The following is a 19,608-nucleotide window of genomic DNA, read 5'->3' on the forward strand; positions in this document are numbered from 1 at the left end:
CACACACACACACACACACACACACACACACACACACACACACACACACACACACACACACACACACACACACACACACACACACACACACACACACACACACACACACACACACACACACACACAGTGAGTACATGTAAATGCGATAGTGTAACATGCAGTACCTCCATGAATACATTCACTCACACACACAGACCCTGCATATCCTTAAATGTAATCAGCAGTTGTAGATTCAGACATGCGTTCATGAATAAACAATGCAGAGCAGTTTGAGGCGGAGCTCGAGATGTTAAGCAGAGCATTTGTGCTACAGTATATGAATGTGTTGCACTGAAGGAAAAACACAGCTTTTGCTTTTCTATCTATCTATTTTGATTATTTTTTGCCATGTTTGTGTTGCGTGTTTGTCTGGAGGTTGTGCTTGTCCTGATAATGTTCATATTCTTTTACATTATTCATGTGAAGCACAGCCTTGTTAGGGGAAGCAGAATTCACGCTGTGTGCTCTTCCCCTCCGAAAGAACAATTCACAAACAACACACAATACGAGACATGCGCTCACACACACTCAGTGTAACGTCTGACCTGGGAGCATGTATCACGTCTCGTTAAAGCTGTGCTCATTTGCAAACGTATTGCACAGGTACATTAAAGGTGCTCAATGAATGGAGCATTTCATCATCCATAAATCACGAGTGCATTTAAGTCTCTCACTTTTTAGAATGTCACATTTGGAGGACGGCTGTTCCTCCTGCTCAAACACCGTTTCTGTTGACAGCAGATGAAACAGCTTTAAGAGTCTTTGAACATGCCTCCCCCCCTCTCTCATTATACAGGTGCCCTGAATCAGCGCAACTGGGGTAAGAAGTACCCGTCTTGTAGAAGCGCCAGGCAGTCTCCTGTGGACATCGACGAGACCTTTACCCAGGTCCGCGTGCAGTACAAGAATCTGCAGCTGGACGGGTGGGACGCGCTGACGGCGGGGTCCAGCACCATCCACAACAACGGGAAGACTGGTACGCTGATGTTCCTCTCCTTTTTTCTTATTTAATTAAAAGAAAAATCTTCTTATAGAAATTCCTAGCATAATTTAGGTAACATCAAAAGCCTTCTTTGGTCCAGTTCAAGCTTTGAAAGCCATGTCCCTGCAGAAAATCCAAACACAATATTATATTGAATATCCCTATGGGGATTAGTATCCCCACGCAGATTAATAAAGGCCTGTCTAATCTCATTTGATGTTATTGAACGCATTAAGGACACAATCACATTAAAGAGGGGGAAGATACAGTTTGTATGGATTCAGTAATTCTGACGTTTTCTGGTGCTCTAAAACCCTTCAGCTTTCCAGATAAAGATCAAAAAGATGCTCAACTTAGAAATTATTAAGGGAAAGAAGCAGCAGAGAAAGAGATAGACAATGAGAGCTAACAGGAGACCTGAGAGACGACCAGAGGGACAGCAGTGCCAACATGGAGAAAGAAGGAAGATCGATGTTAAAAGCACAGATTAAAGTGAGCTGCAGACGAGCGGCAACAAAAGAGCAAGAGGGAAAAAAACGATATAGAGGCGGGGAGAGGCGGCGTGAGAAGTGATGTCTGGCCTGATGAACAAATGGAAGCTGTCTTAGCTATCAGCTCCATCTTTTGAATACAGCCCGTGTGTGTGTGCTCCATACATTCATGATCCTTGCCCTTTTTTCTCTGTGTAGTCGGAGAGGAAAATTGCATGAACAGAGATAGATATTGCATAGCTGTCACTGCAAGTAGAGAGAAATATATAACTATAGTTACATCATGCCTTTGAGCATTAGAACAATTTAAAGTGACTCATCATTAGCGATACAGATGTGGCTCCAATAGGACACAGATAACTTTTATAATATGAGAAGGATCATGTCACAATTTAAAATTAAATTGTAATTATATTTGTTGGGTTGTGGACTGTGAAATTACAGTTTTGGTTCACTTCCTCATCTCAGTTTGTTGGCTCACACAGATGGCTGTATTCATCCAAAAAAAACTAAATCTAAAATCCCTCTATATTCGACCTGCCCAGCAACAAATGGCAGACCGACAAAGTTAGCTAGCTGGCATTCAGCAGCTAGAGGCAGACATTTCCCTAAGGAGTTGGTGCAGACCAAACCAACTCACATCCGTCACACTAACATGACTCTCAAGAAATGCTAATGTTGCTCTGTAGCTGCTGGATGTGTGACAAGGCGACAATAACGTGATAATAAAGGGACTTAATGTGGTCTGGACATGTCAATATTAAAAATCATTAAATGCAGGTTGAAGTACTGTTTATGTTAATTGTCACTGAGATAACACATGGTGTTAACAGACCAGGATATCCACTTCCTAGCAAGTATTTACTTACTTGCTAACTTGCTTAGTTGCATTCTTACTTACTTACTTACCTACTTACTCACCTAATTACCTACTTACTTGCTTACATACTTTACTAACTTACTTACTCAAGCACTTAGCCCTGTGGCCAAGCAGTTTCCACCACAGCTGAGTATTGGAGACTGAACGTCCAGTCAATCAAGCAAAGCCCATGATTTGTTGGTGTTTTTCAGTGTCCATCAGTGTGGAAGGGGACTTCTTTGTGAGCGGAGGCGGGCTGAGCTCCAGGTTCCGAGTCGGTACAATCAGCTTCCACTGGGGGCGCTGCAATGCATCATCAGATGGGTCTGAACACAGCCTGAACGGGATGAAATATCCTCTGGAGGTAAGCAAACACACAGCATCAACACATGTATCAGTTATATTGGTGTCTGCCAATGAAAGGCAGCTTACCTGTCTGTTTTCTGCTCTCCTTCAGATGCAGATCTACTGCTACGATCCAGCCTTCCTCAGTCTGGAGGATGCTGTGAGGAAAGGAGGCAGGATGGCTGCACTGGCCGTGCTCTTTGAAGTAGGTTCACAGCCAGATTTAGAGATCAGTCTGTACTTCTCAACAAAAATAAACTGTTAAGTGATGAAATTCAAGTTTAAGGGGGGATTAGTGGAGGTCATAATTTCAAAAGTGAATCTGAATTCATAGAGGAGATAATTTCCCCCGTGTGTTAGTAAAGATGACTTGGCAAATGAAACAACAATCCGAGTTAATTGTGTATAATATTATAGAGTTTTTATATTTGAAAAATGTATATTAACTGATTGCAACTATGTAAAAACACAAATTAATTAAACAAATTAGTAGGTGGCTGGCTTTATTTCTCGTAACTTGCATTTTACAAAAATATATTTTGCACAAAAAACATGTATAACTCTTATTGTGTGTGATTTTTTTCGACAAATTACACAATAATGCTTGACAACTTTGACTTTGGGGGTTAGGATTGCTGTTCACCAATAGCGAGGTCTATTCTTTTGGAATGCAGAATATTAAAAGACAAGAATCCCCACTGCTTCCTTTAATGGTTCATATTTTACTCATATTGTTTTCCACAGATTAGCTTGGATGACAACGAGAAGTTCAGTCCTGTTATCGAGGCCGTCAACACTGTCAGCAGGTTTGGTAGGTCTCCTTCACATACAGTACAGTGGTCACAACTTGGGTACACATATATATGTCCTACCCTCTAAAATAAGAGTAGGTGGAGGTCCTGTCAGTTTTTAGAAGAATACTGGTTTTAATCAATAGCGAAAGAAACAGAATAATGGAAAATGTTAGCAACTATCATGGGAAAGACATCTAATAAAGGAAAAGAATAACGCGTTAGTGGGCTTAAAGTCAGTTTATCAGCCAACATGAGAGGTTGATATTAGTGGCATGATTTCTCAAAACATTATTTTTTTCTCTGCTAAATTATAAAACTATAAAAGGTCACAGATCTGCGTCAATGAATACCAAGATACGTAGGTAGACTTGACCTACAGTCTGACATTTGTAAAGGCCGAGTACCATGTGGTCTTACAGCTTGGGATAAAACATTTGATATTTGTTGTGACATTTTGTTACTAATGGGACTTTGTTTTTCAACAGGTAAGAGCGGCTCGATTGAAGCCTTCACCCTGCGCTCCTTGCTGCCTAATAACACGGATAAATATTACATCTACAACGGTTCACTAACGGCACCGCCATGCTCGGAAACAGTGGAATGGATCCTCTTCAAACAGCCTGTGGCCATATCAGAAACACAGGTCAGTGGGTTTGTGTGTTTGTTTTTGGTTATGTAAAGATCATAATACATCTAGAGTGGCAAAGTCCCTCCCCTTTCCGGGGGACCTCCTTGGGACCTTATTTCGGAAAAAGTATGTATTGAAGTCAATGGAGAGAGAAAGATTATCTTTTGAGCCCGTTTGAATTGTGCCACGAATTACACATATGATGTTTGTCAATTTAAAAGATAATTTTGCAAGTCAAAAAAATCAAAAGTGTAGTAAAACTGTGAAGTAACACATTTTTTTGTGTGAAACCGCTCAATGAACTACATCTCCCGTCTCGCACCACACACCAAGACGGCCGTCACGTTGGCACTTTTCACTTCTTTCTTTCAGAATGAGGCGAAAAGTATTAAAAGAGGTGAAAATCACAACAATTCTGGGCATGTTGAGAGCTGTGCATACACACAAGGGGAGTTAGTCGGTTCCGTAAGAGCCAGCATGCGGGACCGGGATTCTGGGATTTGTAGTCTTTCTAGTTGCGTATTGTTCATAGTCTTATATTTCAACAGTTTTAAGACAAACTGTGACTTTTTTGACATGGAAATTATTTTTTAAGATTGACAAACATCATATGTGTAATTCGTGGCACAATTCAAACGGGATCGAAAGATAATCTTTCTCTCCCCATTGACTTCATTACAAGTAGGTGGGCGGGACTTCGCCTCTCTATAATGTTTTTTGTGTTCAGTATAAAAACGTTTTCTGTTAGGTCATCATCTTGACAGCTGTGCACAAAATTTAACGTACAAAAAGTATTTCTGCGGTGATATGTCTGGTAACAAAGAATTCAAAGATTCAAAGGCTTTATTTGTATTTATTATTTTTAAAGTTTTTAAAAAACAATTAAATGTGTTGTACAGGCTAAAGACACTAACATGGACATAACAATAACACATAGGAGATGACATTCCCATCTCAGACAAAAAAAAAAAAAACAGGATAAATAAAGAAAGTCAGTAGGATCACTTCAACATTTCACAAACAAAAATAGGTTGACAACCAAATACCACCAAAAACACAACATGGCATATTTATTGTTCTTTTAATCCCACTCTTCGTTAAAGCTAATTATTTCCCATTTCGTGACGTGTTGAGCCAAAGGCTTTATTTGTATTATGCAGTTTTAACAATGCAATTCTTAAGTCTCACGCTCCTTCTATCTATCTATATACTAACACATAATATACTTGTAATAATGCAGTAAAATAGTGCAAAAGACAAAATGGCTCAAGTAAGTTGCAGGAATAAGAAAAAGTTAAAAAAAAAAAGCGTAGAATAAATGCTGTAAAAATAAATATAATGTTTGGATATAAGGGCTACAAACACACACACACAGTGTTTTATGGACATACTAAATATGAATGGTGACACTTCTCAAAGCTTATATCCTGTGGGATGAAACCCTGTCCCCGAGTCCATTCATTACTGCAGCTTGATTCCATGATGAAGGCTTTTAAGCTCTGTCGAGGAACGGCCACTTTGAACGAAATCCTCTGTGTAATATTCATCAATAATATAGCAGATTAATGGCGAGTGAGGTCATGGAAGTGAATATTCTTTGAGCATATTTGTGTTTGCATGATTTAAAAACTGGGTCTGCAAGCCATGACATGTTCCTAAAAATAGAGCAGCTGTCTCTCTGGTTTTAGGTTTATGTGGTCATCTGCATGTTTCTCATCTCTGTCTCTCTCCGTCTGTGTGCAGCTGGAGGTGTTTTGTGACGTGATGACCATGGAGCAGGCTGGATATGTGATCCTGACAGATTACCTGCAGAACAACTTCCGGGAGCAGCAGCAGTTCATGGGTCAGGTGTTCGCCTCGTACACCGGCGTGGAGGACGTGCTCACACCCAGTACGTCACCAAACACCCTTAGCTTAAAGTTTTCTGCTCGTTTGTTCCGCCTTCCTCCATTTAAGTTCACAGTTCCCCTTTCCTCATTCCCAATTTGCTTTCCTGTTTACACACTGCACTATATTTATCTGACAACTGTAGTCAAGTGAAGTAAGAATGCAGGTTTAAGACACTTTCTCAAAGCGTTGAAGGAATGAGTCCTCAAACCCGGATTGAGTTAACATTTTAGCACTACAGGATCCCTCGTGTGTTTTTTGTTAGAAGCCTTAAATGAAGTCTGTGGTTAACACACACTTAAGACATTTTCAAATTTGTTTCACGACTTAAAATATATAAGTAAAAACCTACTAGTGAATTTCTGAAGCTTCTATATGTTTTAAAAATGAAGGTTGCTAACAAGTGACTAATTGAGACGCCTAAACGTCATCTCGCCAAAAGTTTTCTGCCTTTAGCTTAGCCATGGTGACGTGAAGTCATGTGACCGTGTTGTAGTTCCTTTATAGCCTAATGATAGCGTTTTTTGTCTGGCGATTCAAAAATCATAAAGATTGTGTTAATATGTCAAGATTCAAAGGTTTTAATTTCATATCATAAATACATGTGTGAAGATTATCCTGTTGGAAAACATTTCTAAGTATCATAAACGGGTGTTTCTAACGGGTAATCTAAAATTCAATGGAAAAATGCCATTGCCATTATCACTCAATGTTATCATTAAAGGAGGCCACTAAAGCAGGCATCTTACCTCTTGGTCTATGAGCAATGCTACATGTCTGTCACATGTCTGGTTACTAGTTTATCATTTACAGTATTTTTTTTCCCGATTACCATTTTGGGTTCACATTCATGGACTAGATAACACTGAACAGAATACATTTTCTCCGTATTCATTCCCCTTGACTTTTTAGTCTTTTAGCTGAGTAGTCATGTCCGTCAGTGAGTTTCAGTTCAAATCTGAATCATCAACATTATTCATTCCCAGCAGAAACAGCATTTTAAGATTTTCTAGCATAAGAAATTCTTTCTTGTCTGGCTTTAATGAGCTCAACCCATAATCTCCTATTCTCCAAAGCTCTAAATATTTCAACCCATCACATTTAAACCACATTTTGGTCGTCAAGGGGGAAATGAATCCCCCTCAGGCACAAATATGAATATTACATTATTAATGTTATTTTTTGAGTGAAAAATATTGCCCATCTTGTGCTTTCTCCTTAGCTGTAACACTTTCCTCCAAGTTCAGCCGAGTCATGATAATCAAAAGATAAAATTCACAACGCTCTCCATGTCTTTTGGGTTGCTAGGGAGCTTCTCTTTGTTATTCTGTTCTCCTGCACCTCTCAGCGCAGCCAATTTATCTTGCAGCTCCCTTTGAAAGTATTGAGAAATTCAGAGAAGGGTCTTCTTCAGCTGTAACATATCATGCACCCCTGCACACAAATGGACACACCTCCCACTCAGTTCACACTCCCCTGTTGAGCTGGGCTTTTTCAAATGCATCCTTATTTCTTCCATTTCTGATACGGTCGATTTTGTATTAAATTACATGCAGCGTCAATGTACTGCTATTAAGTGTCCACCTTTTTCGTTCAGGATTTCTATTGAATTTCCTGCATCACATCCACACTAATCAATATTCATTTATTTTTTCCCTCTTTCTTCCATTTCCAGCCTGCAGCTCGGAGCCGGAGAACGTTCAGGCCGATGCCCAGAACGACACAACCATCGTGGTGATGTGGGAGCGTCCCCGCGTGGTCTACGACACCACCATCGACTGGTACACCGTCACCTACCAGAGGCTCCAGGGCCGCGAGCAGAGCAGGCAGGAGTACAGGACGGACGGGGATCAGGACGTGGTACTAAACACAAAACACCCCCTAACAAGCAGCACACACTAGTGCATGTAAATGGTCCGCTATCTATTTAAACTACCTGGAAAACTGCAACTTTTTTACATGATGTTAAGACACAAGAATTTGAATATACTCACTTAAAATTACTTAGATTCTTATCAAACCAATTAAAAGTAATGAAATGTTACTGGTAGTAATAGAAAAACTGAAATATTATCAGCAAAATGTGCATCAAAAAGTAAAACTACTTAGTATACTGAATGGCTCTTTTCACAGTATTATATAAATATAGTACCAATAAGTATATTAGCACTGGCTTCACGTAGATCCTTAAAACGCATTTGATTCTAAAATAAGGCCTTAATTGGTATTCAAATGTTCTAAATCAACCTCTCAAAAGTCCTAAAAATGGTTAGAAATTGGAACGAGGATTTTAAAGTCTCAAAATAATTGTTAATGTCTACATTTTAGATGATGCCCTCATTGGTCATGTGCGCGTTCGTGTGTGTTGGAGGAGGGGCTCTGTAAGGAAGTCTGAAGGAAGGGGCAGATTTTTTTCGGCTGCGTACTTTCAAATTCTAGCGCACTCTAGCTGGTTTCTCCATTCTTACCTACCCTACTTTTAATGTCACACAGATCAGCAAAGCAGAGACAACAAGACTCACCTTTAGTTTGTGGCCGGGATGCTCATAGCAGGATGTTTTCTCACTAACAGAGACATGAGATATAGCAAATTCATAATGATTGCCTTTCAACCATGATTTTATATCAGGCGATGTTCATGATGTTTACAAGTTGTATTTTGAACTCACAGTAATTACATTTTCCTCGTGTGGTTTTCCTTTGGTGACCAAGTGTGTTTAAATGTCATCCCAGTGGTGTCAAAACGTCTCCTTAAAACTAACCTTGAGCTGATAGAAGCTTGCTACACTCACCTTTGACTGTCATTTAACAATTATTCTCTACAGTCCAAACTGGAATGGTACAATCCACGTCTACATAATCAATTCAGTCCCTATTCTGCTGCAGTAAATATTCAAACGTCATTTATTATATTCTTCTCAACCATCCACTCTCATATTGTGACTGCTGTTGGGATCTGGTTCAATTGATTCATAGCGACGATCAATTCTTCCTGCTTAGCAGGTCACTGAGCATCCCTCAATGTGACCGTGTGTGAGAGTGTGTGTGTGTGTCTTCGAGTTAGTGGACCTAGTCGTCAATATTCATCCTCATACAACACAGATAAACAACTGAACGTAGTAACCCCATTAGTCAGCATGCCTGATATGTGCATGAAAACCTCATGAGAGGCATCAATCATTCTTTTAAAGTATGCACACTTTTATAATGCAGTTAAAACTAAATTATAAATCAAATACTGTCAATAGAGATGCATTCTGTTCGAAAATGTATGAGTCAGTCAGTCATGAGGCTTTTACACACTTAGTTATTATGACATGTGCAACTCTAAAAAAAGAATTAAGAGAATATAATGGGAAATATTTGGAGTCTGATAGGAAACAAACAAACTATTATTACATTTACTATTATAGGATTTGTAATGCAGAGATATTCAAACCTGGGATCAGCAAGTATTTTTGGAGGGGTTCAGGTAATTTCAAACAAACAAAGAAATTGAAATTATTTATTTTTAAAAATGACCTCCATACGGTATGTATGCACTTTGGAGGCAAACACACCTGCTCACTAACCAAGAAACAACCAGCATGATAAACTAACCCCCCCACTGACCGAAAGGCAGGTGAAACACCACCCACTGCGATTGAGAGTGCATGCACTAATTAGGAAGTGAGAATAGAGACAGATAATTATCCAAGTGCTGCATTTTTCGAAATGTCGAGTACTGCCTCTTCAAGCTGGAGTTGTATGCAAATTGGACCAAATCTACCAAAAATGAAAATAACACACCAAACTTAAATATCATCATATCATAAGATCAGTTATTGCCACAGCATCCTCTTTTAAACACAGGGTTCCCGTGGATCCTCAAAGAGTCTTAAAAGGCATTGAATTCACCTTACCTGGTTATTAAAGTGTAACACATTTTAAGAAATGGGATAAAGGATATTGTTTTTTTTCTGACATTGCATTTCAAAGTCTTAAAATGGCTGGTAAAGTCTACATGTTGGTTGATTTACAGAATGCCTCTTGCATTATTGTCACAAATATTAGGATAGCAACATTTAAATTGTCGCCCGATTGCTAGGAACAACATGGAGAGGTAGACGTTTTTTTTTTTAATATTGAACCAGTATTTTGTACAAGGTGATGCAAACGAGGCTTGTTTTCATGTGTCAATCTCAACAAGGTCTTTTTCTACATTTTAGTGATTATAAAGTCATTAAATATTCCCCAAAAAGACTTGTATCTAACTTACATGAAGCTGCAGGGACCCTGAGAAAGTGAATGATGTTATCATGCAGCTGTGTGTCTCCCCAGGGTGCCTTCATCCCCGGCCTGCTAGCCAACAGCAGCTACGTCGTTCAGGTGGTCGCTGTCTGCACCAATGGACTCAGAGGGCGGTGGAGTGACCAGATTATAGTGGACATGCCATTAGAAGACCCCGGTACGAAACAAACGAAAACTCCCACAATGCCGTCCCATTTACTACTTTCTTATTCAGTTTGTCTTCATTCCTTTCCTCTCTTTAGAAAGTGATTCTGATTCTGACGCTGTCTCCAAAGGTCTGGAAGGCAACCGAGAGGTAGGGCCGTCACCTGACACCGCTTTGCACGCTGGCAATCATTTAGATAGATTACTCTATATTCATTCATATCGTTGAACCTCATTACTATGCAAATGATTGTAATTATGCAAATCGAAGCCTTTCAGTAAGTGAGCCGAACAAAAGAGGATTTGAGACTTTCTAGCATTTATGGACGAGATTAAAAAAAGACTGTAATGCTACCATGATTTCACTTAGAGGAGCATTGCAGCCTGTCCTCTCCTACTCCAAAAGTTACTTTATTATGAGGTCATTTTAATGTTGGAAATGCACCAAAAAAAGCTGCATTATCATAAGAATTTTCATTTAATTTAATTTGGTATGGATCCCATTAGCATTAGAAAATAATATATGGACCCTGACCATGTGGGCATTTAATTTTTAGATTTTAAATCTTGTGACTTATGTACACTCAGCATTGCTTGTTTTCTCTTGTGTTAGGTTCAATCTAAAGCCAAATCAGCGCCGCCAGAGACCCAGAATCTGGCGGAGGACCACAGCCCGGTGGAGGAGATCCCGGTGGAGCAGACACGAGTGTACCAGAACCTCCCGGTGCAGGTCACCCCCCGCCCACCCCCAGACAATCCCTCTGAGTCCGCCCTGCAACGAAAAACTAAAATCAAGCCGATTGTGAGAAAGAAGCCGAGCCGGGCCAGCCCTGAACCCGATGCTATGGATCAGAACTGGATCTACGAGGACAGCGATGTTCCGTTACACAAGCCTCGTACTAATCCAAGTTTTGATGGCAACGGGGCAATATGGGTAGGCGAGGTAACTGAACAGCCGGGCTTCCTGTTTCCAGTTGCCTGGGCAACCACACCGCCAACAGTTCGGAAGCAGATCACAGAAGAGGCCTCGTTGTCGGTGACGCCACTTCAGGTAGCTCACTAGCACTTTCTCTCCATTTCCTGCATCCTTAACTGGATTAACAAACAACTGGCGCTCACAATGGAAAGGCAATCTATTATATATAAAATAACCCTCTCATTTTCATTTTTCAGTTAGGGGATCAAGGTCCAACAGACCAAGCAGCAGAAAATGGCGTCCCTCCCCCCTCGTTGGACCTCTACACCCCTCCTGTGGAGGACATCACCGATATCTTCTATGAAGACACAGTCAACAACTCCCCAGGAGGAACCAACAGCTCTGCTGCTGCTGTGTTGCCAGGTATGATCGCCATTCCTCATCCAGAAACATTGCTTGGTGTTGCCATGGAGGAGTTTAAGCTCATAAATATTAGAATATGGACCTGCTGAAGATTTGTACTTCCACTGGTGCTGCTTAGATTACCATACCAAATTGTGTCTTAAATTATATTAAACCTGTCCTGATTTAGATTTCATTAATGTAATTAATCAATAATGTAAACAGCTAAGTAGTTAAAGTAAGAATGAGCAATACAAATGTATAATAAAAAGTATAAAGAAAAAAAGTTCACTTTTGATCTGTTTATGTTTGCTGTCTCAGAAGCCAAGAAAAAAGTTGTGTTGGAATATTTTACTAGTATTCACTCTAATTTCTGAAGTATCATTAGTCAGCAATTTTCTTCAAATTTCTCAAATTGTTTATCTTTATTAAGGACTTTTATTTAAGTAAACTGGTTTTGGCTTATATAGATTTTGCAGGCTGGGCATATTTGTATAAAAAAATGGAATTCATTCATTCATATAACGTATCATGTGATGTCTCATTAGATCGTTTCACATGACATCCTACAATACATCATGCCTCGACAGACCATCCTCATGTAATGCCCTGATTGTTTCCCCTCATGTACAGTAGGGTCTTGGTAAAGATGTTTCCCAGCCCTTTTCAGGTTCCTGTTGTTGCTCAACGTGCATCTCAGCATGTAATCCTAATGTGCTTCCTGTCCCACAGCTCACACCGTGGTCAAAACCGTGGTCAAAGTCTCGCTCTCCTCTGAAAACAGCCGCGCCCCCGTTAGCGAACCTCGCCCACAAACCAGCACCTCCGTGTCCTCCGCCCCCCCGCCACTATGGATCACAGGACGGGTGGCGACCCCCAGCAACACGCTGGCTGAGTCCCTCTACAAGTCCTTCACCACCTCCTCCTTCCTCAGGGAGCTCGTGCACACAACCCAGCCCATGTTGAATGGTAAGATCTCAACTAATAACATAATTATGAAAAAAATTGCTATTATCTGATGGATTTTCCTCTATCAAAGCAATACAAATACAGGTGTTTGTGGAGGGTAGACAGCAGGTCTTGATTGCGGTGGATGATGGTCTTTCTCCTCTAATAGCCCAGTATGCTCATCACGTGCGCTGTGAGCATGGCGGTAGGATGTGGATTATGCTGGTGGTGGTAATGATGACGGTCGACCGTAATAAACTGGCATTGGTGATGATTAGAATGATAATCAGCCGCTGGCTCAATCATGAAATATGCTCAACGATTCTTCAAATCTCGCAGCTATTAGGGCTCCACATGAGGTCACATTTGGAGTCCCCAGGCTCAGTGATTTGCATCTACTCTACTTTTGGGATTTATTTGTCTGGGTCTGCTTCCTCTCTGTGGCTCAATGGCGCCTTCTGGTGGTGGTTGTTTTCAATGCTTCCAAATGAAGGGGTTACTTCATGGTGAATGTGCCTTGTCTTCAACAAGTTGATTTATGAAATTTCTTCAGAAACTAAATAAAAAAACGACCAATTCTTCTGAGTCATTAACTCTGATTATCTCAACTCTTGTGTGCACGATATCTGGGTTCAGTTCAATTCTTACCTTTGCTTCCATCTTCCTTTCATGACGGACCTATTTTGAAAGGACACATTCCTGGAAAAGTTGTTTCTGCAGACTTTTTACTCTGGATTTTTCTGCAGAACATCCACCAACTTTCAAGGTTGAGGACTCAACTATTGACCGGTTCTCTGGTTTAACAAACTCTCCTCACACTTCTAGAAGAGTGATCGCCAACTCCCAGCGTCTACGCCCAGAGAACCCTCTGAACTCCTCCACCTCACTTTCTCTGCTCTGACCTGAGTAGCATATCGAACACAGTAGAAGGAAAAGCCTTAAAAACGTCTCATAAGGAGTCTCATGGTGCGATTCAGCATGGTTCAAAGATCTTGATACATCTTGACCATGACGAGGAAGTTGGGAGAGACACACATAAAGAAGCAGAGGAGAGTGGATCAGGCTCTGGACTTTTCCTCAATCAGGAATATAATGGAGTCACTACATTCCAAACCAACCTTTCTACTATTTTAAATTCAATGATCAGCTTCAAGGTCAATGGTAGTGGGAAAAGGAGCAAAATAAGTTTCAAAAAAGTGTGTGAAACAGAGGTAGAGAAAGAAATGAAGGAGAGTGAAAGTGAGCTAAATTGGGAGAAGGAAGAGAAGATAGAAGGAGTACACAACAGTGGGATTCAGAGAGGGAGGGAAGAGGATGGTGAAACAGACAAGAGACAGTTCAATAGCTCCACAGGCGGTGAAGTGTTGGAGGAGAAAGTAAATGATGCTGTTGCAAGGAAGACAATATACAGTGAGAGCGGCAGTGGGGATGAATTTGTGTCAAGCTGGCCTGAGGACGTCAGCGGTTCTGCAGAAGGTGCTGGAGATGGAGAGGGTAAAGGAAAGAAAGTAAGTGAAGACAGAATCAAATTAGTAGGCTGTGACGAAGGTGATGAAAGAGAAGACAGCGAGGAAGGAAGAGATGGTGTCCAGCTGTCTGTCAGTCAAGATAAACTTCAGCAGAGCGCCCACTGTTTGACAGCAGTGAAGACAACCGTGGTGGTGGACATGATAAAGAAGGTGGAGGCATGAGTGTTTTTGAGTCCCGTTGACTCGACTGGACGTCTGGAAGGACACGTTGGAGGAGCTGGGGAAGAGATGAGACATGCAGCTGGAGTTGGAGAGAGTTTGCAGAACAACTCAAGTAAGGACGGGTTTTTGTTTGATGCTGGGAGGAGCCCCCTGTTTGGGCGGCTCGTCCCTCTGCTCAGACTGACAGGCGGCAGCAAGGCCAAGGAGCAGGAAAAGGAAGGTAAATGTTACTTTGCTATTCTTTAGCAGAAAGGGACAGAGCTGTATAATTGCTAGAGGCAACACAAAAAAACATTTTACATTAACAGGGGATGAAATGATTAGATTTACCCCCCAACTGCACAAGCTGTGTTAACCCAAAAGCCATTATATTGCGCTGCCCCCAAGTGGCCAACAAAAGAAGCAAGGAATGAAAAGTGAATGGTGTGTCATATTCGAAGCGGAACAGTATGGAAATAATTCATGAACTAGACAGGCTGCCTTACTGTTGTGATCTAAATGTAGATGGATATATAGTTATATTAATTTGTTTATAGTATATTACATTTGTAACTCATATAATCCCTAATTTAATACAGTATCATTGTCAAATGCACAGTTTCCATGGAATCTGTAGAGATGCATTCACTGACATGATCTCTGAGCTTTGTGTCTCTGTCCCCCCCCCCCACCATCTCTCCTCCCTCTCTCCTCTCTCTCAGAGGGCAGCAACAGCAGCCATGAGTCTCGGGTGGGGCTGGTCGGAGGTTTGGAGAGGGAGAAGAGGACAGTCGTTCCTCTGGCCGTCGTCTCCACTCTCACCATCCTCTGTCTGCTGGTACTGACGGGCATACTCGTCTACTGGAGGTACACACACACACACACGCACGCACGCACGCACGCACGCACGCACGCACGCACGCACGCACGCACGCACGCACGCACGCACGCACACACACACACACACACACACACACACACACACACACACACACACACACACACACACACACACACACACACACACACACACACACACACACACACACACACACGGTCAATATCTGCCTGACTCACATTGTGTACTTTACTCAGGTTTGGATGTTTTTGTGTCACAGAAACTGTTTCCAGGTGGCAAATTTCTACCCAGATGACAGTGCGTCACCTAAAGTAATATCAGTTCCATCTACACCCCTGCAGCTGGCCACAGGTAACACACACACACACACACACACACACACACACACACACACACACACACACACACACACACACACACACACACACACACACACACACACACACACACACACACACACACACACACACACACACACACACACACACACACACACACACACACACATTTATTATCCTTTCGACATCAAACACTAATGTGGAACATCAGTTTAACGCTCGGTCTTTGTTTGCAGACGGTCACGAGCCACTGACAGTGAAGCAGTTTGTGAAGCACGTCATGGAGCTGCACACCACCAACACTTTCTCCCAAGAGTTTGAGGTGTGTACATCCTTATAAATAAAGTATTTCAGTCATCAAAATATCTGTGAACTTTCCTCAGGGCGGGAATATAAACTAGCAGACAGACACAGTGGGAGATTCCTTGAGATTCTGCTTAGAAAGGATCAACAGCATAAATTAGGGGGTCTCTCAGTTTTGTAGATAGCTCCTTAATGCTCTTCCATACCTATATCAACATCATGTTCTTTAGGAGCATCATTTAGGAGAGTGATATGCGTAGCTTAAACAGTAAGGGGGTTTTGTATTAACCATAGCAGTGTTCATCCCAGACATATTTGGTAAAAGCTTAATCTCAGTTTATTTTAGAAATGTCTTCTGAGGAGGATTAACACATCTTAAAGAAGCGTTTAGCTTTAGATACTTGTATCTAAACTCATAACAGCTGAATACACACATCACACAATTAGCTAATTTCTCAAAAGAAAAAGAAAAACTGTAAGAAAGTACCGAATGGGGGGAGAATACAATGTGTTGAAGGTTTTGTATATGAGATAAGTTAAGAAATATTTATTGATCTCAAATTTGGAAATGTTTTCGTTACAGCAGCATAAAAATACAAGGCATTGCACATTATTATACATTAAAAAGAGTAGAATATAAACAATTATAGACTGTAAACGTCTCAAAATAGAAAGTAAAACAGTTAACCATGAAGATAAAAGTCTGTAAACGATCTGATAAATAAAACACTATTGAAGGGCCAATTGAATATTTATAAGATGCGCATTTTAGAAATATGTTAAAAGAATGCATAATGTGAGAAACAACATGAATTGTATTAATCCCGATCCAAACACTGATGTTATTTGTGTTTTGAAAATGTGATTACAGCCTGAACAAAAGTATGTTAGCGATAAGAAAAATAACTGTAATGTTGTGACGTATTTTAGAAGAGTTGACATGGATGAGTTTTAACAGTAGGTCCATCTGCATGACATTCGTCCCCTGTTTCCTGGCATGACCCTCTAGAGTCACACACACAGACAGGATACTGCTGCTGTGTAATGGTCAGTGTTTCTGCCTTCTCTATAGCTGCACGACCATCAGTCTTTATACAGTGCAGAATACTAAGCCAAGGCTAACATGGTCAAGAGTTCACCGCTCATATCTGTTTGTTTACCACTTAGCAACGCCCCTCTGTGTGTACGTGAACCCCATATTCCTGTACCTGCACTGACTCCCTGTCTGTCTGACTGTCTGTCTATCTGTCTGTCTGTCTGTCATCTTGTCCCCCCCCCCTTCCACTCTGTACCACCTCCATCGTCGTGCTTTCTGCATCCTCACCACCCTCCATTAGATTGTCAAAGAATCCTATGAGGTAAGAAACCTGCAGTATCACCCTAACCCCCCCCTCTTCACCACACACACACACACACACACACACACACAAACACACACACACACACACACACACACACACACACACACACACACACACACACACACACACACACACACACACACACACACACACACACACACACACACACACACACACAGAAAGCACACCTACCTGTTGTCCTTGCCGGGGTACATCTGTGTGTACTCCACCCTGAACCTCTTGGCGAACAGCATGAAGGCGTTCATTGGCCGCTTGCACTTAGTGGGCGGGGCATTATTACTTCCTGCTGCGCCGGCTTGCTGGGTTTTGGTTGGCTTGAGACATGGAGAGGGGGAGGGACCGGGACTGTGGGTGTCTGCACACACACACACACACACACACACACACACACACACACACACACACACACACACACACACACACACACACACACACACACACACACACACGCACACACGCACACACACACACACACAGTTTTCCCAGCTTATTTCAGATGTGATATTGAATATGCTGTTTGATAAATATAAATGAAATGTTTAGTTTGTCAGTAATGTTCAGGCATTTTGATATAATTGTCTAGAAATATTAGTTTAAGTTAGTAAGGACTGTGTGCAGTTGGGCTTTCAGATTTTAGTATGTATGCAAGCTCATTTACAGACATATTTCAAACTGAGTTGGAGCCAAGGATGCTAATATCCCTTTAGAAGAATGAAAATAAAATCCTAGCATCCTTGCAGCAGCTTGTCCTCCCACATCTGTGTTGAATATGAGCTTTGAATCGGGTTCCATTCAGCAGCATCAGTCTCTACATGAAGCTGTATTGAGCATTTTAATATTACCCGAATGAGTGCTTTAATTTCACACCCAATTCTGATGCTTTCACCCATATCAAAACATGTGTAATGCTACAACTTCATTCCAAAGGCCTATTTGTCTCTTTGTTCTTGTCTTCACTGTAGATGCTTGACTTTGTAGTGTAACACTAAAGATTAAAAAAAGGAAGCAGAAGAAAAACACTATATCCACTCCAGTGTAGGGTGTGCTAATTAGCATGTTTAGCTTTCTCTAAGCGACTGAGCTACTTTGTGTTATATATGTTAGTCTTATTTGTGTTTTCATCTTTTTTAATGTTGTTTCTCAGGAGGTGCAGGCGTGCACTGTGGACATGGGCATCACTGCAGACAGCTCCAATCACCCCGACAACAAGAGCAAGAACAGATACATCAACATCCTGGCCTGTATGTCCCTGTTCACTATGTTCACTGTTCAACGCTTTATTTCCACTGCTATGTTTATTTGTATAAGGATGGATGTGAAGCACAAACCAGTACTACATACTACAGTATATATTAACTCAGTAGAAGAGATACAATCTAAGCAACAGGTACGTACATTAAAAGTCAAAGCTTCAAATTTAAAAAGAACACACAGACAACACTACACAAACGTATAAAGCTTGGCACCGTATAGCAAGAAGCAGCAGAACATTCATCTCTACAGGATTTATTGGTCGAGTTTAATATGATCCATTGTAGGTAAAGTATTCTACATGAGTTCAGCAACAGATGTCTCAAATTGGATTAAAATGAGGAAACCGTACACTTCCTGTTGGATGCCGTTAACTCAGAGTCAAACCAACATTTTTAGATATGTTTATGAATAATTGTAAAAGAATCAAAGCAGGGATAAAGCTGAATAACCCTTTCCTCTCCCAGATGACCACAGTCGAGTCAAGCTCTCCAGCAGTTTAGACAGAGACGCCAGCTGTGGAGACTACATCAACGCTAACTTTGTGGATGTGAGTATGTCAACAGGCAGTCTGGCTGCAGATCGTAGGTCAGGTGGGTCTTTTAAACCCGTGCTCTCCTCTGCAGGGTTACGAGCGGACGAGGGCCTACATCGCAGCTCAGGGGCCCCTCAGAGCGAGCAGGGAAGACTTCTGGAGGATGATCTGGCAGCAGAACATCGGCGTTATCGTCATGATCACCAACCTCAAGGAGAAAGGACGGGTAGGGCGTCACTCTGCTGCTGTCCCGATACGATACGATAATACTTTAACGGTCAGATCAAGTCTGAAATTTGACTTGCATCACAGCAGCTCCATGTGTAACATCAACGTAGACAGATATCACGACACAATACATGAAAAACAGAGCCAGTATTTCGTTTTTTATAAGAAAGGCCACCTAATTTTCTGTAGTCAACACAGTATAAAAGACTACAATTCCCATGGCGCCTGCTCTAAAGTGACAGTGATGGGCAACCTGCTAGAAAGACACCATCGAGGAACAGTTTTTAACCGTCCAATTATCCTTTAGGTTATTATTA

General features: G+C 41.3%; 1 protein-coding gene across 3 annotated transcripts in view; it reads left to right on the forward strand.

Moving 5' to 3' along the window:
- The window catches only part of ptprz1b (protein tyrosine phosphatase receptor type Z1b), a 48,225-nt gene that overhangs the window by 21,878 nt on the left and 6,739 nt on the right, over positions 1-19,608 (forward strand). For 2 of the 3 annotated variants that reach the window (XM_079653994.1, XM_079653996.1), the window contains exons 3-21: positions 836-1,015; positions 2,584-2,735; positions 2,829-2,921; positions 3,461-3,527; positions 3,996-4,153; positions 5,882-6,029; positions 7,701-7,885; positions 10,346-10,472; positions 10,558-10,610; positions 11,073-11,510; positions 11,633-11,798; positions 12,510-12,746; positions 15,118-15,262; positions 15,514-15,605; positions 15,829-15,914; positions 17,233-17,253; positions 18,422-18,518; positions 18,996-19,078; positions 19,155-19,289. In XM_079653994.1, coding sequence (XP_079510120.1) covers positions 836-1,015; positions 2,584-2,735; positions 2,829-2,921; positions 3,461-3,527; positions 3,996-4,153; positions 5,882-6,029; positions 7,701-7,885; positions 10,346-10,472; positions 10,558-10,610; positions 11,073-11,510; positions 11,633-11,798; positions 12,510-12,746; positions 15,118-15,262; positions 15,514-15,605; positions 15,829-15,914; positions 17,233-17,253; positions 18,422-18,518; positions 18,996-19,078; positions 19,155-19,289 — 2,663 coding nt within the window. The remainder of the gene's footprint in view (positions 1-835; positions 1,016-2,583; positions 2,736-2,828; positions 2,922-3,460; positions 3,528-3,995; positions 4,154-5,881; positions 6,030-7,700; positions 7,886-10,345; positions 10,473-10,557; positions 10,611-11,072; positions 11,511-11,632; positions 11,799-12,509; positions 12,747-15,117; positions 15,263-15,513; positions 15,606-15,828; positions 15,915-17,232; positions 17,254-18,421; positions 18,519-18,995; positions 19,079-19,154; positions 19,290-19,608) is intronic. The other variant, XM_079653995.1, reaches the window with a different exon arrangement.

The sequence above is a fragment of the Notothenia rossii genome, assembly GCF_949606895.1.
Source record: "Notothenia rossii genome assembly, chromosome: 10".
Lineage (NCBI taxonomy): Eukaryota > Metazoa > Chordata > Actinopteri > Perciformes > Nototheniidae > Notothenia > Notothenia rossii.